The 27139-nt window shown below is 40.9% G+C and overlaps 1 protein-coding gene across 4 annotated transcripts in view; it reads right to left on the reverse strand.

Moving 5' to 3' along the window:
* MTRF1 (mitochondrial translation release factor 1) overlaps positions 1–27139 on the reverse strand; it is a 57199-nt gene that overhangs the window by 8105 nt on the left and 21955 nt on the right. For all 4 annotated transcript variants that reach the window (XM_027557137.1, XM_027557136.1, XM_027557135.1 and 1 more), the window contains 7 exons: positions 24771–24862; positions 22929–23010; positions 20842–20949; positions 12465–12637; positions 8315–8432; positions 3250–3386; positions 455–553 (listed from right to left, as the gene is read on the reverse strand). In XM_027557137.1, coding sequence (XP_027412938.1) covers positions 455–553; positions 3250–3386; positions 8315–8432; positions 12465–12637; positions 20842–20949; positions 22929–23010; positions 24771–24862 — 809 coding nt within the window. The remainder of the gene's footprint in view (positions 1–454; positions 554–3249; positions 3387–8314; positions 8433–12464; positions 12638–20841; positions 20950–22928; positions 23011–24770; positions 24863–27139) is intronic.

The raw sequence follows: 27139 nt of genomic DNA on the forward strand, positions 1-27139 counted from the left end.
CAGCAACATGAGCTCAGAAGAGGACTCCAAGCTCTACAAAAGCAGGCCGGCTGGCCAGCACCTTGATTTCAGGTTTGTGAGACCTAGAGCAGAGAACTCAGCTCTGTCATTCCTGGATTTCTGACATACAGTAACTGAGATGATAAATAGGCATTCTTTTAAGGCAATAAATTTGCAGTTACTCATTATACGGCAATAGAAAATTGATAGACATATTGAAAATCCATTAATACACTGTGATTGCATAACAGAATTTTGAATTTAAAAGACAGCTTTTTCATATTGGCACAAAGAGTGTATTTCTTATCAGCAAACTAAGAAAAATGTTTGCAGATTTGGGATACTAACATAAACTCAGTAATATTTTAAAGGTAATATTTCAAAGATTACTCTAGAATTTGACTGTACTTTCTTCAAAAATCAAAGGCAAATGAAACATACTCAGTGTTGTTACCTTAATATTTCGAACTTCATATGCTATCCTGTGGTCAGTGACTCTATCCTGGGTGAAATTATATGTCCGGATTCTCTCTGACTGGGCTCGTGTTCCCACCTGTGCCATAACAAAAAGCAATTCATATTTTAACTTTATCATTATCTTTATCACAATGGAAAAAGGGCTTGCAAATTACTTTTCTATTTTAACAGTTTAATTATTTTCTAAATTCCAAGATACAAAGTGACCAGGAATAAGAATGGGCAGAACTTACTGTTGAAGACTACAGTTTTGTAAAGCTTAGTTATGGGATAAGAATGAATGTTTCTTTGGTACCTCAAACCCCAAATATTTAAAACCAAATTATCTTTCTATATCAGTCAGTTCTTCCTGTGGTTTCTGTAAATGACCCCACAATGTTTCTTTTGACCTAAGTAGGGAACTTGACATCCTATACACTTTGACAGACATTTCATGGGGGCTGACTATCTGGCAGGCTTTGATATAGACACTGAAAGGACCTTCAGCTTATCTCAATTCTCCCCAATTCCCAAGGATTCAAGGGTCTTTTATTATATCCTGCCCTTGCCATTTTTATTATCATTCTAGGGCTCATGACTTTCACTACATTCCTGTAAAAATTAATCTTCCATTTCCCTGTTTACATTGCATTGCCCTGCTTAGTTTTCCTAAAGCACAGTGTTTTGGGTTTTTTGGTCAATTTCCTTCTTTGGCTCCTTGACTACTAAGCACTCACAACTCAACTCAGCATTCAATTGTACTTCATAATGTGGCCAACTTTCCCAAAATTATTTCTGAAAATATGTGAACCTCAAAAATTCCACTTAGTATGCCATTTCATTATTATGTGCAAGTCTGTTAACCCAGCTAAAACATCACCTCAAGGGATGCGCTTCCTAGCACTTTCGTACCATCTTGACTTTCCTGGTCCCAACATGAAAAATATGTTATCTTCCTCCTTCAAAACCCATGCACCTGGAATCTTCTTCACGGCACACCGGTCTACCTTAGGTGGTGGTTATTCATAGTCTCGTCTGCTCACCTGCCCTCCATCCCTCACATACAAGGCGCACAATATCCTGTCTCACTCACTTTCACTTTTGATTTGACAATTTATTGTATTATTTATTTTTTATTGAAGCACAGTTGCTATGCAATATGTTACAACTATATCACTTTCACTTTTTAAGATTAAAAAAAAAAAAAAGACATTCCTACAACTTACAAAGCAAACAGTATGACACTAAACTCTTAAGTATGGCTGAGTATCTGGGAAATTGTTGAAAGATTCCAAAGCCTAACCTAAGAAATACTAAATTATGGGTAATGTATTTTTAAAACATTCCCCAGGCCATCCATTCTGCAACCAGCCAGGTCTGGAAACCACTATCCCAAAGTATCATATTAGTGCCTAGGATCCCACCAAGATCAGTTATATCAGAATCTCAGCATCTGCAAAGCTCTTCAGGTGCCAAGTGGAGCCAGGGTTCAGAACCTGGCACAATGCCTCCCATAGAAAAGCTCCTGTATATACTGGCGGAAGAAAAACTCCTAAGCATTAGAAACATCTGCTAAAAAACTTCACATAGATGGACAAAGGGAGGCAAGAAGGTCTTTTCTGGTCTTTCAAACCAAACTACTGAAGTAGATACAACCCCCCAAATCTGCAAAACAGGCCGATTGCCAATACTTACTCTGAAAATTACTGTGTGATGCCAAAATGTCAAATGGCAAGTAAAAACCCAATGTCTGGGACTTCCCTGGTGGTCCAGTGGCTAAGACTCTGCTCTCAACTCAGGGGACTCAGGTTCGATCCTTGGTCAGGGAACTAGTTCCCACGTGCCGGAACTAAGAACCAGTGCGGCCAAATAAATAAATAAATATTTTTTTAAAAACCCTAATGTCTTTCATTAAATGTGGCACAGCTGATAGTGTTTAAGACTGATATATTATTTATTCTGGCACTTTTACTATCTGCAAGTTAGTAAGGGAAATAAATGAAAAGGGCAAAAGTGTGAAAGACTAGGACACCTATGTGAAAAGAATAATTGATGTTTAGTTTTATACAATCTCATTATCCTAACAGGCCACAAAATCTCCCACATTTACTGAAGTATAATTACCTGTAAATAACACAGAAACACAGTTATTTCTGGGTTCCACTGTCTCTTCCAGTTTCTCTCAAAGACAAACTTTATTTTTTCAGAAGTTAAAATCATACAACACTTGGTTTACTTAAAACAATGACATTTATTCATTTTGCTTAAAACTTATCTATGTATATATTTGTATAAATAATATAAATGTATATAGTACAAAATTTTAAAAGTAGAAAAGAGTATAAACAAAAAATAAATCTCTTTTCTAGTCTTTGTTCCCAGACACATCAGAAGCAATCACTATTACCAGTTTTTTGCATGCCATATATTTTTGATTCTACATAAAATTATAATAAAAGCATAGGTTTTTAAATTAAAAACCTGTAAAGTCTCTTAATTTCTAGAGAATTGTCTTTTACACTGATTTCCTCTTAAAGATAACTATGATATAAACACAGAACACAACTGGGAAATAATTTTTAATTTATACGTATCTCCTCTCCTTATTTGCAAACTGGCATGTCTGAGTTTAGCCATAACCAACTGTATTAAATTATTGCTGTTTACAAATGAACATGTTTTCCAGCGCTCCAAGGTACTTCCATTAGATTAAGAATATTTACTCCATTTTCCTATACAAGATGATGGCTTTCTGTACAGAGCCATCAAGTTATTTCACCTAATAAATCTTACCTGCAGTTTTCTTGCACTTCGTTGCTGACACTTGTCTTTCTCAATAATCTGCTGGTAGAGTCTAGCTCTCAACACACGCAGAGCTATTTCTTTGTTTTTTATCTGTGACCGTTCTTGCTGGCATTCCACTACAAGTCCTGAAAAATAACAGGGATCAGAGGTAAAGAGTGCGTGCTCACGTGCTCAGTCGCTCAGATGCGTCTGATTCTTTGTGTGACCCCACGGACTGCAACCCACCCAGCTCCTCCGTCCATGGGATTTCCCAGGCAAGAATGCTGGAGCAGGTTGCCATTTCCTGCTCCAAGAGATCTTCCTGACTCAGGGATTAAACAGGTGTCTCCTGCATTGCTGGCAGATTCTTTACCACTGAGCCACCTGGGAAACCCTGAGGTGTCTATTATATCACAATAAAACTGATAAAGAAGATAGAACTGAGGAACGTTTTAAAGGGGGAAAGGTTAATCAGGAAAAGAATGAAAAACATTTTAGATGAAGTACACAGAAACTATACATGAGTTATGACGGTAATTGTTGTAGATGGCTCTCTAGATTCTGATATCTAAATAAGGTGTTTCAACTTATAATACAAATACACATTTATTGAAAAAAAATCTGCATTTATATAGACCCAGGTGGTTCTAACAAGAAGTGGTCCACTGGAGGAGGGAATGACAACACTCCAGTATTCTTGGCAAAAGGATGTGACACCAGAAGATGAGTCCCCCAGGTCAGAAGGTGTCCAATATGCTACTGGGGGAGAGCAGAGGGCAATTACTATAAGCTCCAGAAACACTGAAGAGACTGAACCAAAGGGGAAACGATGCTCAGTTGTGAATGTGTCTGGTGCTGAAAGTAAAGTCTGATGCTGTAAAGAACAATATTGCATAGGAACCTGGAATGTTAGGTCCATGAATCAAGGTAAGTTGGACATGGCCAAGCAGGAAATGGCAAGAGTGAACGTCGACATCTTAGGAATCAGTGAACTAAAATGGACAGGATGGGCGAATTTAATTCAGATGACCATTATAACTACTACTGTGGGCAAGAATCCCTTAGAAGAAATGGAGTCACCCTCATAGTCAGCAAAACAGTCTGAAATGCAGTACTTGAGTGTAATTAATCTTGAAATGACAATGGTTTCAGTTGATTTCCAAAGCAAATCATTCAATATCACAGTAATCCAAGTCTATAACCCAACCGCTAATGCCAAAGAAACTGAAGTTGAACAGTTCTATGAAGATCAACAAGACTTTATAGAACAACACCAAAAAAGTCTTTTTTATCATAGGGGACTGGAATGCAAAGTATGCAGTCAAGAGATACCTAGAATATAGAAAATTTGGCCTTGGAGGAGTACAAAATGAGGCAGGATCAACGCTAACAGAGTTTTGTAAAGAGAATACACTGGTCATAACAAACACCCTCTTGCAACAACACAAGAGACAACTCTACACACGGACATCACCAGATGGTCAATACCGAAATCAGATCGATTATATTCTTTGCAGCCGAAGATGAAGAAGCCCTATACAGTCAGCAAAAACAAGGACTGGAGCTGACTGTGGCTCAGATCATGAGCTCCTTATTGCCAAATTCAGACTTAAATTGAAGAAAAAGAAAACCACTAGGCCATTCAGGTATGACCTAAATCAAATCCCTTATGATTATGCATGGAGGTGACCAATACATTCAAGGGATTAGATCTGGCCGACAGAGTGCCTGAAGAACTACGGATGGAGGTTCATAACATTCTGCAGGAGGTGGTGATCAAAACTATCCCAAAGAAAAAGAAATACAAGAAGGCAAAGTAGTTGTCTGAGGAGGCTTTACAAATAGCTGAGAAAAGAATAGAAGTGAAAAGCAAGGGAGAAAGGGAAAGATACACCCAACTGAATGCAGAGTTCCAAAGAATAACAAGGAGAGATAAAAGCCTTCTTAAGCAAACAATGCAAAGAAATACAGGAAAACAATAGAATGGGAAACACTAGGAGAATTCTTCAAGAAAACTGGAGATATCAAAGGAACCTTTCATGCAAGGATCATCACAATAAAGGACAGAAAAGGTGGACCTAAAAGCAGCAGAAGAGATTAGAAAGAAGTGGCAAAAATACACAGAACTATATAAAAGAGATTTTAATGACCTGGAAAACCATGATGGTATGGTCACTCAGAGTCAGACATCCTGGAGTGTGAAGTCAATTGAGCCTTAGGAAACATTAGTATGAACAAAGCTAGTGGAGGAGATGGAATTACAGCTGAACTAGTTCAAATCCTAAAAGATGATGCTGTTAAAGTGCTGCACTCAATATGCCAGCAAAGTTGGAAAACTCAGCAGTGGCCACAGGACTGGAAAAGGTCAGTTTTCATTCTAATCCCAAAGAAGGGCAATGCCAAAGAATGCTCAAAGTACCACACAATTGCATTCATCTCACACGCTAGTAAAGTAATGCTCAAAATTCTCCAAGCCAGGCTTCAGCAATACGTGAACTGTGAACTTCCAGATGTTTAAGCTGGTTTTAGAAAAGGCAGAGGAACCAGGGATCAAATTGCCAACATTCCTTGGATCATAGGGAAAGTAAGGGAATTCCAGGAAAACATCTACTTCTGCTTCACTGACTATACTAAAGCCTTTGACTGTGTGGATCACAAGAAACTGTGGAAAATTCTTCAAGAGATGAGAATACTACACCACCTTACCTCTCTTCTGAGAAACCTGTATGCAGGTCAAGAAGCAACAGTTAGAACCGGACATGGAACAACGGGCTGGTTCGAAATTGGGAAAGGAATACGTCAAGCTGTATATTGTCACCCTGCTTATTTAACTTCTATGTGGAGTGCATCATGTGAAATGCTGGACTGGATGAATCACAAGCTGGAATCAAGATTTCTGGGAGAAATATCAACAACCTCAGATATAAAGATGACATCACCCTTATGGCAGAAAGTGAAGAGGAACTAAAGAGCCTCTTGATGAGGGTAAAAGAGGAGAGTGAAAAAGCTGGCTTAAAACTCAACATTCAAAAAACTAAGATCATGGCATCCAACCCCATCATTTCATGGCAAATAGAAGGGGAAAAATTGGAAACAGTGACAGACTTTATTTTCTTGGGCTCCAAAATCACTGCACAGTGACTATAGCCATGAAATTAAAAGACTCTTGCTCCTTGGAAGGAAAGCTATGACAAACCTAGACAGTGTATTAAAAAGCAGAGACATCACTTTGCCAACCAAGGTCTGTAGAGTCAAAGATTATGGTTTTTCCAGTAGTCATGTACAGATGTGAGAGTTGGACAAAAAAGACTGAGCACCGAAGAATTGATGCTTTTGAACTGTGGTGTTGAAAAAGACTCTTGAGAGTCTCATGGACTGCAAGGAGATCAAAGCAGTCTATCCTAAAGGAAATTAGTTCTGAATATTCATTGGAAGGACTGTTGTTGAAGCTGAAGATCCAGTACTTTGGCCACCTGCTGGGAAAAGCTGACTCACTGGAAAAGATCCTGATGCTGGGAAGGATTGAAGGTAGGAGGAGAAGGGGACGACAGAGGATGAGATGGTTGGATGGCATCACTGACACAATGGACATGAGTTTGAGCAAACTCTGGGAGATAGCGAAGGACAGGGAAGCCAGGCGGGCTGCAGTCCATGGGGTTTTAAAGAGTCAGACACTACTTAGTGACTAAACAACAAAATGCAGTTGAAACCCATGTTGTTTAAGGGTCAATTGTATACTCCACATGGGGAAGAATATGCATAATGTAAAAGAATATATATGTACCACGCAGCTTAAATAGAATATTGCTGAAAGTGAAAGTCCCTCAATCGTGTCTGACTCTTTGTGACCCCATGGACTATACAGTCCATGGAATTCTCCAGGCCAGAATACTGGAATGGGTAGCCTTTCCCTTTTCCAGGGGATCTTCCAAACCCAGGACTGAATCTAGGTCTCCCACACTGTAGGCAGATTCTTTACCAGCTGAGCCACAAAGAATATTTCTAAATGCCCTTTAAACCTCCCATTTGCCCCCTTCCAAGCCAGAAGCTATGTCATGCCTCCCAGAAGTAACCACTACCTAAAATTTTAAAATAACTGTTTCCTTGTATTTTTTTATATTTTAAGATATACGTATAGATCCTTAAGACTTTTATGAAGCACTATACTGAGGACTCCCAGAGACTGGGGCTGACCGTTTGGGGACTAGACTCAGAAAGTCTATATAACAACTACATTTTCAAGTCCCCTCCCTCAGTCTGTAAGAGGCAGAAGGTACAGTCTTCAGAGAATTAAATAAGGAAAGTTCCAGACTTGAGTCTTCAAAGGTACAAAGGAAGGCAAGTGTGAGGCACAAGACTGAAAAAAACGATTAAGTGAAAGTTTGCTTACTGAATGGGGAGACCCTGACTTTACTGTCAAGTGTGTCCTGGTAAACCTGCTTAGGAGAAAACTACCCAAGAGAAAAAGTTCTACAAATGCTGACATTTCAGGGGCCCTGATAAAAAAAAGCTGATTCACTCCCCGACTGTCGAAACTTATTACTGGGTAAGTGGCGCCCACGCACTGAGAGTTACTCACTCTTTTAAGAGTTTAAGAGTTACCTCACTCTTATATGTATATACACAGCCAAGGAGGGACTTTGTCCAAACAGAAGGGAATATGAACACACTGGAGACTTTGAACCCAAACGCATGACCCAGTCATGGGTTCAAAGGGGTCACCTTTTTTTTTTTTTTTCTTTCAGAAAATCTTTTATGTATTTATTTATTTAGGTATTTATCTGGCAGCTTTGGGTCTTACTTGCAGCACGAAGGATCTTTCATCATGGCATGCAGTATCTCTCAGTTGTGGCACGTGGGATCTAGTTCCCTGACTAGGGATTGAACTCGGGCCCTCTGCAGTGGGAGTGTGGAGTCTTAGCCACTGGACCACCAGGGAAGTCCCTCCAGTGTCATCTTTAAAGGGTTTGTGCAAGAACACAGACACTAACATAAAACTCTTTCTAAATGCCGAACAGTTTTATAAGATGTAAAAAAAAGAGTTAAAAGTACAAAGGCAAAAGGACTAGCTCACCTGTGGGGATGTGGACAAGTCTGACAGCACTATCGGTTGTATTAACATGCTGCCCTCCTGCGCCTTTGGCTCGAAATGTATCTATTCGCAAGTCCTTAGGGTCCACTTTCACATCGACCTAGAACCAAAAGTACAGCATGAGTAAATTCCATACTCAACAAATACTTAAATATTAAACTGATCCCAAGGTCTTTCAAATAAACTGTACTGTTTTAAATCACAGCCATTTGACTAAGAGGTGAAATAACTTATAACAAAGAAAGAACCATAAACACCCTATTCCAATAGATGGTATTTTAAACACTGATTTATGAGACCGCTGAGTTATGTAATCTTTCAAAAGTTTTATTATCTATCATCCTACAAAGCTATATTAGATACAAAATACATTGTTTTAAAAAGGCAGAAGACATGAATAGACATTTTTCCAAAGAAGACACTCAAGTGGCCAACAGGCATATGAAAAGATGCTCCACATCATTAATCATCAGAGAAATGCAAATCAAAACCACAGTGAGGCATCACCTTGCATCTGTCAGAATGGCTATCATCAGAAAGAAAGGCTATCATCTAACATCAGAACCATATGGAGAAAAGGAAACCCCTGTACACTGTTGGTGGGAATGTAAATTGGTGCATCACTGGGGAAAGTAGCATGGAGGTTTCTCAAAACACTAAACATAGAACTAACATATCCAGCAATTCCACTCCTGGGTATATATCTGAAAATAAAAACCTTAACTCAAAGAGATATATTCACCCAATGTTCACAGCAGTACTGTTTATAACAGCCAAGATATGGAGCAACCATAGTTGCTTCCATAATTATCCATGAATGGATACATAAGCAACCATAAGTATTCATGAATGGATAAAGATGTGACACACACACACACACAAACACACACTGGAATATTGCTCGGCCAGAAAAAATGAAATTTTGCAATTTGCAATAACATAAATGAACTTGGAGGGTACTGTGCTTAATGAAATAAGTCAAACAGAGAAAGACAAATATGTATAGTATCACTTATATAGGGAGTCTAAAAATTAAAACACACTAGTAAATATAACTGGAGAAGGCAATGGCAAGCCACTCCAGTACTCTTGCCTAGAAAATCCCATGGATGGAGGAGCCTGGTGGGCTACAGTCCATGGGGTCGCCACGAGTCGGTTGCGACTGAGCGACTTCACTTTCACTTTTCACTTTTACGCAATGGAGAAGGAAATGGCAACCCACTCCAGTGTTCTTGCCTGGAGAATCCCAGGGACGGCAGCCTGGTGGGCTGCTGTCTATGGGGTTGCACAGAGTCGGACACGACTGAAGCGACTTAGCAGCAGCAGCAGTGAATATAACTGCTTTTGAATCGGCCCTGGGATTTCTTTGGAAGGAATGATGCTAAAGCTCAAACTCCAGTACTTTGGCCACTTCATGTGAAGGGTTGACTCATTGGAAAGGACTCTGATGCTGGGAGGGATTGGGGGCAGGAGGAGAAGGGGACGACAGAGGATGAGATGGCTGGATGGCATCACTGACTCAATGGACGTGAGTCTCACTGAACTCTGGGAGTTGGTGATGGACAGGGAGGCCTGGAGTGCTGCGATTTATGGGGTCGCAAAGAGTCGGACACGACTGAGCGACTGATCTGATCTGATCTGATCTGGGGAAGGCAGTGGCAACCCACTCCAGTACTCATGCATGGAAAATCCCATGGATGGAGGAGCCTGGTAGGCTGCAGTCCATGGGGTTGCGAAGAGTCAGACACGACTGAGCGACTTCACTTTCACTTTTCACTTTCCTGCATTGGAGAAGGAAATGGCAACCCACTCCAGTGTTCTTGCCTGGAGAATCCCAGGGACGGGGGAGCCTGGTGGGCTGCTGTCTATGGGGTTGCACAGAGTCGGACACGACTGACGTGACTTAGCAGCAGCAGCAGCAGTGAATATAACAAAAAAGAAATGGACTCAAACTAGTGGTTACCAGTGAGGAGAGGAAAAGGGGAAGAGAAGAATAGATGTAGGGGAGTAAGAAGTACAGACTACTATGTATAAAATAAATGAATTATAAGGATATATTGTACAGCACAGGGAAGAAAGCCAATATTTTATGATAACTATAAGTGGCTAACAACCTTTCAAAATAGTGAATCACTTTGTTGTACACCTGAAACATAGTAGTATAAATCAACTACACCTCAATTTTTTCAAAAAGAAAAACAATAGTGATTATATTTTATTGAATTTAAAAAATAAATCTGTAAGTCTATAATGAAGTCACAAACATACAAAATTCAATATATGAGTTTACAATGAGGTAAAATAAAAATGGAAAGAGAAAGAGAAGAAAGGAGGAGAGAAGGTAGTGGGGAGGAAAGTTCTTCACAGTGAAGAATGCCAGTTAATACATGCAGAAGGAATGATGAAATTAGAAAATCATCATTTTGAAACACCAAACTAAATAACTAATTCAGGCAAAGATCACTACTGGATGTTAAAGACCATGGAAGAAAAGTTGTTGGGAATAGGATATATTACTTATATTACTATATTATTATATTATTTGGATTATTCCCTTATTATCAAGGGAGAAATACACTTTCACAATCAGGATTTTTTTTGTGGTCACCAACTTCACTAAATGCTCACAGTGATCCTTGCTAAAAGTGGGGCAATCTGATATTCTATGACTTGTGATGAGACGCAACATGAATATAACAACACCTGCGAAGTATTCTTGCTCTAAATGTATAACCTGAATAGAATGGAATATTTAAATACAACTTTTCATAGAATGCAGGAGATAAAGGAACAAGTTAAAGAGCGTTATAAGGAAACAGACGAATCCAGAATGTGGAACATTCTACAAGACAAAAGGTCTAGACTCTTCAAAATGTCAATGTCATTTAAAAAAAAAAAAGGTTGGAAGACTGTTCCAGGCATAAAGAGTTAGAACAACAAACTGCAATAAGTGAAACTTGATAGCATCCTGGTTTAAGAAAATAGCTATAAAGATACTTTTTGATGACTGAGGAAACTATTAACTGGACTAAGCATTAGTTGTGACATTGTGATTTATGGTAAGAAATATATATTGTTCAGTTCTCAGCAGAGAGCTCCTACAACCCTTGGATATTTTCTCAAGTGATGAGAGTGACAAAGCTGTCCTTTGGTATTCGTAACAAGCCCTCTGAGCCACAGTTGACTTTATGTTAATAAGGTGACCTTTGGAAAACCCCAGATAACCACAGCTTGCGGACTTACGGCCAGAGGAACCAAACACAGGACTAGAGGGCTGGAGCTTTCAGCTCCACCCCAATCTCCAGGGACGGGAGAGGGGCTGGAGGTTGAATTAATCCCCAAAGTCGATTGATTTAACCAATCATGTCTATGTATGGAAGACTCCATAAAAGTCCCCCAAGCACAGAATTCAGAGCACTTCCACGTGATTGCTGCAAGGTAGGGTGGTGAGCCTAGAGAGGGTATGGAAGCGATACACCTCTTTGTGTTCTCTGAGTTTCTTCCATCTGGCCCTTCCTGAGCTATATTTTTGGTAATAAAGCAGTAGTCTAGTAAGTATGAGCTTCCCAGGTGGCTCAGTGGTAAAGAATCCTCTTGCCAATGCAGGAGACTCGAGTTCTATCCCTGGGTTGGGAAGATCCCCTGGAGAAAGGCACGGCAACCCACACCACAGTATTCTTGCCTGGAGAATTCCAAGGACAGAGGTCCGTGGGGTCACAGAGAGTTGGACACAACAGCATGCACGCACTAGTAAGGACACTGTTTTCCTGTGTTTTTGAGCCCCTTTAGTAAATTACTGAGACTAAGGAGGGGGTCACGGGACCCTCCAGATGCAGGAGCACAGGAGACAGCCTGGTCTCACGTCTGGCTCTGATGTGGCTGGGGCGGCTGTCCTATGGGGCTGAGTCCAGCTTGTGGAACTTCCCCAGGGAGACGGTGTCAGACGTGAGCTGAACTGTAGGACAGTCACTTGTCCACAGAGAATGGAGGGACTGCTTCGTGGGGGGAAAGAAGTTCACATGTTTGGGGTGCAGAAGCATTCTGTAAGTAGAATGCACAGGAGCTTTTCGTGGACAGTGAAACTGCGGTGGATCTTCACGGATAATGGAACGGGGTTCCTGCAGGGGGTTACCTCATCTGGGTGGGGGAGGACGATCACCGACATTGTCCCCGTGTGAATACGCTGCATCCGGGATGACAGCCCCACCTCGGGGATTCGCTGAACCCGGTGAATCCCACCTTCGTACTTCAAGTGCTTATAGACGTTATCACCAGAAATTCGGGCCGCTGCGTGATGTAGCCCACCTATGAAAAAAGATGTTCCAGAGTGATAATACATTCTACTTTGGAAGGGACCAGGACCTTAAATGGCCTCCATGAAAGGCCTCTGTGAGCACAGAGCCTGAGATGAGAACAGAAAGTAGATCCCAAAGACACTTCCCAGCCTAAGTATGTGCATATGTAATAGGGAACATGCCAAACGATTGCTTATGGTTATCTCTGGAGAATAGAACAGCAGCATGTTTTTCATCTTAAGTGTTTTTGTTGTAAAGTTTTTATATGATGAACAAATTTCACTTTTATAAAAATAGTATTATAAAAAAAAGAATACTGGGGCATTTTCTGCATTGAATCGATGCAATCTTAGGCTAATTTGGTGCCATATATGAGTGCTCAATAACACAGCAATATGATAATGATGAATAATTCTGTAGGTTCTCCCAAGCTTTCAAAATCTATTGAAATTTAATTCTTGCTTGTCTGTGAAGCGGGAAAATAAGCACAATGCCTAAGCTAGCTTCTTATTGAACATATTGTTTAAAAAAATATTTTTATTGTAAAATAATATACAGACGTAGAAAACCACATGAATCAAATGCATGGTTCAAGATTAAGAAAAAGAACTTTATTAGGCACCTGCAAAGCCCTCCCATAGGCCTGCCTTTCCTACAATCCCTTCCCTTTCTCAGGTAACCAGTATTTTTTATTTCCTTCTCTACTATAATTTTATTACCTAATGTGCTGCCCTAGGCACTACAGTATAGTCTTGTCCATTTAAAAAAGTTGATATGTCTTTCAAGCCTCTAGTCTATAAGTTCATCACCCATCTCAAGTTATCCATTGAGGAATCAGGGCTGTTGACATATAGAAATTTCCCACAGCTTGGTTTTGCTGACTGCATACTCTTGGCATGCTTCAATCTCTTTTCTGCCCTCTGTACTGGCTGCTACTGGGCAGCTGGATCCAGAAACTAGATTGAACTCTGGCAAGACAACAGGAGACAGACAATGTCTGGCTGTCTGTTTTTATGGTGTTGACAATGTTTGATGCTTCATGTACCACAGAGGTTGTAAAAGGGTGATAGTCCAATTCTATGGGCTTCCCTTGTGGCTCAGCTGGTAAAGAATCCACCTGCAGTGCTGGAGACCTGGGCCCGATCCCTGGGTTGGAAAGATCCTCTGGAGAAGGGAAAAGCTACCCACTCCAGTATTCTGGCCTGGAGAATTCCAGGGACTGTATAGTCCATGGGGTCACAAAGAGTTGGACATGACTGAGTGACTTTAAAAAAAAAAAAAAAGACCTAGATTCAGCCATTTCTCCAAGAACCCCTGGTTCCTTTCGAAGGAAAATAACATTTCAATGTTTTCAATATTTGGGGACTAGGGATATTTACTAATACTGGGTTGGTCATTGTTTCCAAACCTTTTCAATGGACAGAGATAGGAAATACCTCATGAGTTTACAGAGATGTTGAGAAACAATTCCTTATCAAATTCTTGCATTTCTGCACATCTTGTAAACAAGGAACTGCCTGCCCTTTTGTTCCAGAATATATTTTTAAGGGTATTTGTTTAGTGAACAAACAAATAAAAAAGCTTTGGAGACAATGTCTCCCTCTAGAGCTAAGGACAAGTGCCTGCCAATGTAGGAGACGCGGATTCCATCCCTGGTCAGGAAGATCTCACATGCCGTGGGGCAGCTAAGCCTGTGCGCCACAGCTGCTGAGCCTGTGCTCTAGAGCCGGGGAGCCACAACTGCTGAGGCCCACACACCCTAGAGCCCGTGCTCTGCAACAAGAGAAGCCACCGCAACTACAGAGGAGCCCCTGCTCACCTCAACTAGAGGAAAAGCCCACGTGGCCCACCCAGCACAGCCGAGGAAAAGATTCCACCTTCCGATGCAGGGGACATGGGTTTGATCCCTAATCAGGGAACTAAGATCCTACATGCTGCAGGGCAACTAAGCCTGCGTGCATGGCAATGGAGACTCAGCAAAATAAAATACACTTGAGAACCCCAAGCTCAGGATTCTTCTCGTGTTTTTAAACCCACCATGGGGGCAGGTGTCATTGACCTTCTTCCAGTTGCCTTTTGGGATGTGGAGTTCATGAAACCAGCACAAAAATGCTGATATTCTGGTTGCTGCTACTACCATGAGTCATAAACCATCCTTTGTCCCTGACCCAAGAAACTGACTTGCTAAATTTCTGTCTTGCAAATAGGATAAAATCTCAGACAACTTGTTCTTGATAACTGATACTTCTAATATAAATTAAAGATCACAATGTCTTCTCTAACATTCCTGTATCACTTGCTTTCCATACTGAGAATCTTGGTTCCCAAAGACAGAGAGGATACCAGAATCAGAGTATCTCATAACTACTCTTCTATTTTATCCCATATTTCATAAACAACAGTCTCAGAATGCCAGTATTAGTTCTGCCACCAGTATGATTACTAAAAACATTATAAAACTTTTTGCATGTGTTCTTCCCATTCTCCTCCCCGTTTTGCAAATGACTGTACTCTATACTGTCAGATCTAACAGTCCTTATATACTGTACTTTTTCCTCTTAGTCCTCAGTTAGACCTAGTTCTATAGACAATCATGCATTTAATACTCCCCTTTAGGGAAAGTGAAAGTGTTAGTTGCTCAGTCGTGTCTCACTCTTTGCAACTCCATGGAGTGTAGCCTGCCAGGCTCCTCTGTCCATGGGATTCTCCAGGCAAGAATACTGGAGTGGATTGCCATTTTCTACTCCAGGGGATCTTCCCAACCCAGGGATAGAACTCAGGTTTCCTGCATTGCAGGCAGATTCTTACTGTCTGAGCCACCAGGAAAGCCTGGAAGAAAGGCTGGCAGTATATAAATTTCTGGCATGTACCGACTTTCTCAAGAGGACTCACTCTTGCCTGTATTCAAGGGGTTTTAGGTCTACAAATTGGCTCAAGTCTGGGAACTGACTAAGGGGCCATGACTTCTGGTTTTATGACACAGGTTAGACTTTTGTTCATTTGACCTAGAACTTTTCTGCTTATACAGATCAAATAAGAATTTAGCAGGCTTCCATTCTTTACTCCCAGGGACACATGTCAACCAGCCAATGCCCCGTCTGCGTAAGTCAGCCTATTCCGATTGCTCCTTTTACTCTGTTGGCCATTATGGTAACCACACCCATATTGCCTTTGGCCACTAAGTGCCAACACTGCTACCTTGAGATCCATTTACTCCAACTGCCCTTAGGTTTCTCAATTCATCTACTAGAGTTCCCACTGTAAGGTCCTGGCTGCGGGAAAAAGCTACCAGAGAGCTCTTCAGTGACGCCAGGGCTCCCTTCATAAATTTACTTCTCAACAGTTGTGGTGAAAGTATAATATCTGGACACATTAAATTAACCACCACGTTATTTTTATTTAGTTAGTTATTTTTTTATGCCTCGATGTGTGGCCTGCAGGATCTTAGTTCGTCAACCAGAGATGGAACCCATGCCCCCGGCACTGGGAGCACAGCATCTTAACCACTGGACCGCCAGGGAAGTCCCAACCACCACATTACTTTAATGACCTCTCCCTGAATTCAGCTGGTGAGCAGAAAATAACAAAACATAATTATAAACATTAATCGGTTGGGAGGGAAGAGAGAATATAATAAATTTCATTTGTTGTTGTTGTTTAGTCACCAAGTCGTGTCTGACTCTTTTGCGACCCCATGGACTGGTAGCCTGCCAGGCTCCTCTGTCCATGGTGGGACTTTCCAGGCAAGAATACTAGAGTGGGTTGCTATTTCCTTCTCCAGGGATCTTCCCAACCCAGGGATTGAACCTGAGTCTCCTGCATTGGTAAGTGGATTTTTTACCACTGAGTCACTCAGGGAAGCCCCCTTCAATTTGAAAGACATTTTTCTCAACTCCCTAGAACTCAGGAATACAGAATGACAGTGATAGACCTACACTACACGTCAAGAGCCACCACCCTGCAAAGACTAATCTTGTAATCACCTAGTACTGACTACTTGTGTAATGGCTGAGGGTTTTCCCTATCTGTCCCAAGATCACAAAACTAAAACACTTCAAGTCATTTGATACATGAATTTTTACATTTAAGTGTATTTTTTCCCAATCTTAGCTTCTAGTGCTATGTGAATCTCTGTGAGTTCCCTATATTTCAATTAAACATTCAGTTCAGTTCAGTTGCTCAGTCGTGTCCGACTCTTTGCAACCCCATGAATTGCAGCACACCAGGCCTCCTTGTCCATCACCAACTCCCGGAGTTCACCCAAACCCATGTCCATCGAGTCGGTGATGACATCCAGCCATCTCATCCTCTGTCGTCCCCTTCTCCTCCTGTCCCCAATCCCTCCCAAGTATGTACATATACATATACATATACATATATATATATACATATACATATATATATATATGCTGTGCTAAGTCTCTTTAGTCATGTCCAGCTCTTTGCAACCCTATGGACTGTAGCCAACCAGGCTCCCCTGTCCACGGGATTCTCCTGGCAAGAATATTGGAGTGGGTTGCCATGCTCTCCTCCAGGGGATCTTCCTGACCCAGGGATCAAGCCTGAATCTCTAAAGTCTCCTGTATTGGTAAGCAGGCTCTTTACCACCAGTGCCACCTGGGAAGCCCCATACATATACTTTAACATACATATTTTGTAAGATAGATACTTTTTCCCCGTCTCTATTTTATTCTCTATCCATATCTTTGTCTTCTCCTCATTATAGTAAATAAATTATATTTTATAATTTTAATGGATAAAGGTCTATTCTTAGGTTTTAATTTTAAAGGTATATGAATAGAGTATTAAATTTTTTCCTTTTTTTTTGGTGGCGGGTGAGACATGGATCTTAGTTCCCGCACTAGGGAGCGAACCTAGGCCCACAGCAATGAAAGCAGAGAGTCTTAACCATTGGACTGCCATGGAATTCCCCCAATTGTTTCGTTTTTGATAAAAGGATTTTTACCTTGTTTTTCCCCTTCTATTTTGTATACATTAATCTGTTTCTTTTTTAAAAGACTTATTTATTTTATTCACGGCTGTGCTGGTCTTTGCTGCAGGGCACAGGCCTTCCCCGGCTGTAGGGAGCAGGGGCTTCTCTCTAGTTGTGGTGCTGGGCCTCTCACTGCTGTGGCTTCTCTTCCTGTGGAGATGGGCTCTAGGCATACCGGCTTCAGCAGCTGCGGCTGTGGGCTCAAGAGCACAAGCTCAGTCCTTGAGGTACACGGGTTGCTCCGTGGTACGTGGGATCTTCCCGGACCAGGTATTGAAACCATGTCTTAACCACTGAGCCACCAGGAAAGCTCAACTTTGTACTTTTTAAAATGTCTTTTATTTTATTTTGCTAGGGAGTCAGTGTATCTTAAAAAAAGACTTCCCAACCATTGTTTGTCTGCTCTGCGTCCCTGGAGCAGAAACTCTCCTCCTGATGTCAAGTGCATCTCCCTTTCATTGCTGAAAGTTGAATTCAAAATATGCATCTCAGAGATGACACTCTTTCTTTTCTAATGCTGCTTCTGATTACATTCTCGAAACTCTCTCTCCTGCGTCCACAGTATATACTGTCCCCATTCTTTTTCCTGCTTACCTGACCCCTTTTTTTCTTTTGCCAGCTAGTCTATTTTTCTAAATGTGGCCATTCTCCATGGTTTGGTACCCTCTCTATAGACTCTCCCTCACTTATTCCCTCTCAGCATCAGACATCATCTCTGTTTTGTGCTGTGCTTAGTTGCTCAGTCGTGTCCGACACTTTGTGACCCCACAGACTATAGCCCACCAGGCTCCTCTGTCCATAGGGATTCTCCAGGCAAGAATCCTAGAGTGGGTTGCCACGTCCTCCTCCAGGGGATCTTCCCAACCCAGGAATCGAACCAGGGTCTCCTGCATTGCAGGCGGATTCTTTACCAGCTGAGCAACCAGGGAAGCCCCCATCTCTGTTCTAACAGCTATCAAATATCTCTCCTCAACTCTATTGTCTCACCAAAGCTCTGATTACACAACTTCAGCACTTACTGGATATTTTTAAAGGGATGTTCACTATAACAACACACACAATCATGCAAAAACCACTTTCACTGTTCTTCCCAAGTGAAGTCTGCCTTCCAATTTGTATTTCATTTGGAATGAATGAATATTGCAATCGTCTCAGCTAGAAAGATTAAGTCCCTGTGGCTCATTTCCTTTGTGTCAGAATAAACTAATGGGATGTAGTGTCGACTTAAATCTAACCCCAGGACTGCCATTCCTCATTGTGTGATCTTGGATTAGTTACTTACTCTCTGAGCCTAGATTTTCATCTGTGAAATAGGATTAACAATACCCATCTCACAGGGTTTTAAGGATCAAATAACCCACACTGCATGCCAGACACAGTTGGCAAGCAATAGCTTCTCTCATCAGTTACCAAATTTTGCCCATTCTTCCTCTGAAGGTCTCTCATATGTCTACTCCCAATTCTAACTCTTAGTCACACCTGGTTACTCTAATAACCTCTCAGCCACCTGCCTTAAATCTAGCCTCTTCAATCCATCTTTCACACTGTTGTCAAAATAACCTTAAAACTAATTTTTGGTTACCAAAGTGGAAAGAGAGGAAGAGATTTAGAAGATTTGGATTAACATACATACACTGCTGCTAAGCCCGTTCAGTCGTATCTGACTCTGTGCTACCCCAAGACAACAGCCCACTAGGCTCCTCTGTCCCTGGGATTCTCCAGGCAAGAATACTGGAGTGGGTTGCCATTTCCTTCTCCAATGCATGAAAGTGAAAAGTGAAAGTGAAGTCGCTCAGTCGTGCCCAACTCTTAGCAGCCCCATGGACTGCAGCCTACCAGGCTCCTCCATCCATGGGATTTTCCAGGCAAGAGAACTGGAGTGGGTGCCATTACTATACATAAAATGGGCTTCTCTTGTAGCTCAGCTGGTAAAGAATCTCCCTGCGATGCGGGAAACCTGGGTTTGACCCCTGGGTTGGGAAGACCCTCTGGAGAAGGGAAAGGCTACCCACCCCAGTATTCTGGCCTGGAGAATTCCATGGTCTGTATAGTCCATGAGGTCACAAAGAGTCGGACACATCTGAGTGACTTTCACTTTGTGGACATAAAACAGAAGACCAACAAGGACCTATGGTATAGCACAGAGAATTATATGTGTGTGTGTATGAATCACTGTGATATATATCAAAAATTGAAAAAATATTATAAACCAACTATACTTCAATAAAAAAGAAAAAATAATCTTCTTACAATATATATTTATCAAATGATATTCTTATTAATAAAGTGTTCAATAGCTCCCTAATAATCAAGGCTTGTTCAGCTTTCTTGTCTGCTGAAAATCTACTCTTTCAAACCTATTTCCTCTGACTTCTCATCACAAATATCCCGATTAACTGGCTTCCCCACTTCTACACACACTGCAAGATGTTCCCCACCATCATGCCATTGCTCAGACTACTCCTTCCCTCTGCTCTCCTGGTCTTCCTCTTTCCTGACCACTGGCTGTACTTCAAACCTGTCCTGAGCACACACTTCCTATGCTCGCCACTGGTGTTCATTTCCCTGGATTGTGTCACTTATGTGAACCTTCTTTCCCCACTTTGATCATTTGTGACTTATTACTCATGGGCCCTCTGTCTACCATGGTGTATCTCTGTGTAACCAAGCAGATTAAAAAACTTCCAGATGAATTAAAAGAATGGAACAAAACAGAATTATCAGCTGTTCTAATTTAACATACTCTGAGTATTTAAAACTTTAAAGACTTGCACTAGTTTCTTATTGTTTATGTTGTCTAAGTTTTTATCAGTCCAGCTTGAGTGGGAGCATTTTGAAACTAAAGATAAATGACTAACTTTTTCTGCATTCCCATAAACATCTAACACATTATAAGTACTTTAGAGTAAAAAGTTTAATACATCTTGGCTTTGTATAACAGAACAATGATTTCCCAGGCAAGGCATTTATCAACCCTCCACAGGAAAAGTTTTGCTAATTCATATATTCCTTCCTGAGAGGATGCTTCTCTTTCTCCCATTCTCTTCTTCTATAGCAAGAATTCTACTATAGTAAGCCACTGTAATTCATGAGTCCATGTCACAATATTTAGTAGATACAGACCATATGTTTTAAAAAACAGGACAACATGGTTCTAATCAAAAGCAGAGAAAAAATAATTTTCAGCATCGTCTATGGACAAAATCCTCAAACACACTTACCATAATCAGCTGGTGTATAATTCAGAAGTTCAAATCTCCAGTGTTTGTAGCTTGAATAATTCTGGTACATATCAAATATTTCTCGGGTAAATTGTTGGCAGATATCACCTAAAAGAAAATAAAAAAATATTCAGTCACTATACATTTTCCAAAGAAGACATACAGATGGACAATGGGCACATGAAAAGATGTTCAACATCACTAATTATTAGAGAAACGCAAATCAAAACTACAAAGGAGGTATCAATTCACACTGCTCAGAATGGCCACCATTAAAAATCTATGAATAACAAACGCTGGAGAAGGTGTGGGGAGAAAGGAACCCTCCAGCATTGTTGGTGGGAATGGAAACTGGTAGAGTCACTATGGAAAACAGTATGGAGGTTCCCTAAAAAACTAAAAATAGACTTGCCATATGACTCAGCAATCCTACTCCTGGGCATATACCTGGAGAAAACTCTAATACAAAAAGACACATGCACCTCAGTGTTCACTGCAGCATTATTTACAATAGCCAAGACATGGAAACAACCTAAATGTCCACTGAGAGATGAATGGGTTAAGAAGGTCCGGCATCCATGTGCAATGGAACACTACTCAGCCTTGGAAAAGAACAAAGTAACGCCATCTGTGCGGCAATATGGATGGACCTGGAGATTATCTCACAAAATGAAGTGAGTCAGAAAAGGAAGAAAGACAAGTATCAGATGATATCACTTCTATGTGGAATCTAAACTATGACTCAAATGAACTTACTTATGAAACAGAAACAGACATCAAATTTATGTTTACCAAAGGGGATAGGGGATGCTGCTGCTGCTAAGTTGCTTCAGTTGTGTCCAATTCTGTGTGAGTGCACAGACGGCAGCCCATGGGATTTTCCAGGCAAGAGTACTGGAGTAGGTTGCCATTGCCTTCTCCAATGCATGGAAGTGAAAAGTGAAAGTGAAGTCACTCAGTCGTGTCTAACTCTAGCGACCCCATGGACTGCAGCCTACCAGGCTCCTCCATCCATGGGATTTTCCAGGCAAGAGTACTGGAGTGGGTTGCCGTTTCCTTCTTCAATGCATGGAAGTGAAAAGTGAAAGTGAAGTCGCTCAGTCATGTCCGACTCTTCATGACTCCATGGACTGCAGCCTACCAGGCTCCTCCGTCCATGGGATTTTCCTGGCAAGAGTACTGGAGTGGGTTGCCATTGCCTTCTCCAGGATAGGGAATGAGGAGGGATAAATGAGGAGTCTGGGATTAGCAGATATATAATACTATATACATAAAAGATCAACAACAACGTTCTACTGTATAGCACACTAGAATTGAATATATTCAATATCCTGTAATAAACCAAATTAAAAAAAATATGAAAAAGAATATATATATAGGTGTAACTGAATCACTGTATGCTAGAAACTAAGACAACACTATAAATCAACTATACTTCAATAAAAAAAAAATTTCTGCTTTTTCTAGGAGAAGAAATTCCAGGAAATTTTAGGAAAGTCCTCCTTAAGTATTGATACAAGGCCCCTTAGGAGTTGAGAAGTAACTGCTTCCAAAGGGAAACACATTTAACAAACTTTTAAAGTTATAGTGTGTCAAATCAAGGTAACCTTCAAGTATTTTTTAAGATCATTTACAATAAAATTATTTTATTGGACAAGGAAATGGCAACCCACTCCAGTGTTCTTGCCTGGAGAATCCCAGGGACGGGGGAGCCTGGTGGGCCGCCGTCTCTGGGGTCGCACAGAGTCGGACACGACTGAAGCGACTTAGAAGCAGCAGCAGCAGTAGTACGTATAATACATCTATTGTGTCATTTAGCCACAAACTACCAGGTATCGCTGTTTCCACAGGAGTGGAAACTGAGTGCTGCCCATCTGGGACGTTGTCTTCTGACTCATAACCCGCTGCTTCCTTTCTGAGATGCTGCTAGCTTTCTAGAATCACTGGAGCTAGAACCCATTTGTCATGTTCATCTTTCACTCCGACATCAGTCCCAGGAGACTCTTCAGTGACTCACTAGTTTCTGTCACCAAATAAATCATTCTCTTGGTAAGCTTGCAAAAAAAAAAAAAAATTATTTTATTGACCTCCAGTCGTTCTTCCAGATGTCACTTCTAAAATAACATCATTTTTGTCATATTTCTCCTTTGGCAGTAGACTCTGGAAAAGCTGAAAAGGGAGAAAAATCAGTATTAGTGTGTATAGTTTCCAGGTATGCTGTTATTACTTGAACTTAGACAAGAGATTCGCAAATATTAATAAAATCAGTAATTAATAAAATCATAGATCATCCCAAAAGAGGTCTGGCTTTAATAAGCAGACCTAATTAGGCCTAAGATAAGCAATCAGTTTATGTCAAACAATGAAGTTACTTGTTGGGATAGTTTCTACAATGCTATCAGATTATCTCAATTTTCTAAAATGCAGAAGTTCAGATCAAAGTCCAGTGTTCCACTCAGTTTTCTTCAGATTCTGCTTCTAGTAGTCCTGAACAGTAGCTTCTTTCATGTAATGAAAGAAAGCTTTCAAAGTCTTCATTTGGAGAAAATGAGGACTTTTTATATATGATTACATGTTCTCTCCCGCAATAAATGCCAGTGCCAGGCCATGCCCTGTCTTCTCAGCAGAGTTGCTGTTTAAAGAGTAGATTGAGGACTCCCAAGATAAGGCTCAAATATTTTCTCAGTGTAATAAGAAAAAGAGGGACTTTCTGATAAAGAAAGTAACCAATTTCCCTCTTAGGAAGAAAATGGAAGCAGTTTTCTTTTTATTATTACTAAAAAATTTCAAATCAAACTGAAATTACTCATGTATCATGGACTCTTCCTACTGACAGTTTTTGAAACAGCCCATCTCTGCTAGAAATGATATGCCCTGATGGAGAGAATATTAGACTAGGAGTCAGACGTCTGACTTCTGTTTTTGACTAGCTGTTTACATCAGGGATAAAAAATATTGATACCTCCACCACATCCTCCTCAACCCCTCAAAAAGCCCCTCCAGAGATTATTATCATACTAAGTGAAGTAAGCCAGACAGAGAAAGACAAATATCATACACTGTTGCTTATCTGTGGAATCTTAAAAAAAAAAAAAAAGGATACAAATGAACTTATTTACAAAACAGAAATAGATGCACAGACATAGAAAACAAACTTAGGGTCATCAAAGGGAAAAGTGGGAGGGATAAATTAAGAGTTTGGGATTAACATATACAAATATATACTGCTATATATAAAATAAACAACAAGGACCTACTGTATAGAACAGGGAATTATACGGAAAATTTTGTAATAACCTATACTGAAAAAGAAGCTGAGAAAGAAGATATATGTGTGTATGTGTATACGTAACAGAATAACTGTACTGTACACCTGAAACGAACACAGCATTGTAAATCAACCGTACTTCAGTTAAAAACAAAAGCCCATCTACTGGGTTCCCAGAGTAGGGAAGACTGAAGGTAGGCGGACGGCAGACATGGCAAAGGGGAACATAAGACAAAGTGCTGGATCTTCCTTTTCTTTTAGACAATCCATCCGCTGAGCCAGAAGGGGCTAAAGACTTACATTAACCCATTGTCTCTACAGTCTTGGATTCATTCCATATTTAACCTAAGCAGCATGAGCCGCTCCCTTTTTCTAAGACTTAAAAACCCTGGACTCCTCCCCTTGTTGAAGTAGATTCAGCTTTGGAATACTTTTGTCTGGAGATAGGGAGCTTGTTCTTTTCTTTGCCATCACAATCTCTTCACCTCAATCTCATTCTGTCGTAAATTACAGCACTAAACCCAACATTATCAATCATTCTAAGAGAAAACTTAATAAAACTGGTGTTTAGAAAGTACTTTAAGCACCAAAACATAATTGAGCAAGAACAGTATTCCTTTATATTCACAGTATTATGTTTAGTTTACCTCTTAAAACATACCTCACTGTATAACATGTTGATTTTCTGAGCAATGGTTTGCCTCTCTTCTAATGCAAGTTCTTGTAGCTGTTTTTCATCTTGTTTATTTAGACCTACAAACCATCAAATAATAGTAAAATGTTTAAATACTCACCAAGAAACTCTTAAATAGCTACCTAACATCAATCTACTAAATTTTATGTTGTGAAGGCAAGGGATTATAAAAAAGAACTATTACAACAATAGTTAGAGAATATCAATTAAGTATTTGCTGCTGCTGCTGCTAAGTCGCTTCAGTCATGTCCAATTCTGTGCGACCCCATAGACGGCAGTCCACCAGGCTCCCCCGTTCCTGGAATCCTCCAGGCAAGAACACTGGAGTGGGTTGTCATTTCCTTCTCCAATGCCTGAAAGTGAAAAGTGAAAGTGAAGTCGCTCAGTCATGTCCGACCCTTAGCAACCCCATGGACTGCAGCCTACCAGGCTCCTCCGTCCATGGGAGTTTCCAGGCAAGAGTACTGGAGTGGGGTGCCATTTCCTTCTCCAAAGTATATGCTACTGCTACTGCTGCTAAGTCGCTTCAGTCGTGTCCAACTCTGTGCAACCCCATAGATGGAAGCCCACCAGGCTCCCCTGTTCCTGAGATTCTCAAGGCAAGAACACTGGAGTGGGTTGCCATTTCCTTCTCCAATGCATGAAAGTGAAAAGTGAAAGTGAAGTCGCTCAGTCGTGTTCAACTCCTAGAGACCCCATGGACTGCAGCCTACCAGGCTCCTCCGTCCATGGGATTTTCCAGGCAAGAGTACTGGAGTGGGGTGCCATTGCCTTATGCTAAGTATGTCCAAAAAACTTGTGTGAAAATAAGTATAATCTTGCTCCAAAGAGCTGGTGATATGAATGTCTATAAGTAAATATAAAAATCAGTGATGACATCTTCCTGACCCAAATAAGCTAAGTTTTAGAGTAAACTGGGGTGACTACTTGTCTAAAGGTGGCAGTCATTGGTTAGCACACTGAGTAATCTAGCACGGCTAGAACCTCCATAAATTTTGAGCACTCTTAAAAATGCTCATCCTTAGTAAACATTTTTTTAAAACAACACATGGGTCAAAAACCCACATATCTTGGCAACCTCTGCTTTATGGAAAGAGTGGTTCTTTTCACATTTCAAAGCTGAAAATTAAATCCTGGAACTCTCACAAAACAAGCTGTCAATGAGATAGTGGCCGAACAGGGTGAATCCTGTAACCTTTGACCCCATTGCTTTAGATGCCTAGAGACTCCATTTGTCAGTGGTGATGTGTGCTAAATGAGGTAGACATTTTTGATACTAAATAATTAAAAAATTAGAAATGAAGACTCATAAGAGAGAAGGCTCTTTAAAATCCTTCTCTAGCCATGGAAGTCATTGGGGTCTGGTGGAATTCTATGCCTCATTCCGTTTTTCAACATTTAACGCTGGCTCTAGTTGCTGGGGACCCAAGGATGAATAAAACATGGTTCAGGCCTCAAGGGGCTCAGTCTGCTGGCAAAGATGGACACATTCACCTTGTTACAATAGGTAGTAAAAGCAGTGCCACTGAGGCCTAAGGGTAGTCTAACCCAGACTTTGACCCTTAAGGAAGATTCCCAAATAAGGTGCGAATCTCTTCCTTGTGTGTGTGTGTGTGATCTTAGCTCCCTGACCAGGGGTCAGGAGGGTGACGTCTCAACCCCTGGCGCACCAGGGAAGCCCCTGACCTCAATTTCTAACTATAAATGGCCTGCTGCAGAACTGTACTATCACTGCTGGCCTCGCCTTGTGCACGTAAGCCTCAGACGGCAGCCAGGCTGCCGTGACTCAATGTGTTGAGTCATGTGTCGGCTGAGTCAAACACCTCAATGTGTTGGCTGGGTCAAAGGTATACCAGAAACACCTGCTGATTTGCAATCATTCCTTGCTGAACTGTAAAATCCAACCTAATTCAATTTCACCAGATTCAATTCAATGTCAACAGAGTCAAGAGTCTATTATACCCTGTGACTGGTGCTGCAGGAAATAAAAAGAAGACACAGGCCCTGTACTTGAGGCTCAGGGAAAGGGACTGAAGTTAAGACATTTACATAAGAGATTAGAATACAAAACAGAGAAAGGTAATCATACTTATTTTACAGAGGGGAGTGAAGCCAGAGTATGATATTCAAGCCATACTTTGTAAGAGGACTGAATTTCAAGAAGATGAAATTGGTGGGTTAAGAACATGAGCAAAGACATGGGATGGTCTGAGTATATTCAGGAAATGGCAAATTGGTCTATTTTGGTTGGAAGATAGAACATGCAAAGGGAAATAAGACTACACAGAGAGGTGGGGGTCACTCTGCAGGGACTCTTAAATGCCAAGCCAAACAAT

Source organism: Bos indicus x Bos taurus, chromosome 12 (assembly GCF_003369695.1).
Source record: "Bos indicus x Bos taurus breed Angus x Brahman F1 hybrid chromosome 12, Bos_hybrid_MaternalHap_v2.0, whole genome shotgun sequence".
Lineage (NCBI taxonomy): Eukaryota > Metazoa > Chordata > Mammalia > Artiodactyla > Bovidae > Bos > Bos indicus x Bos taurus.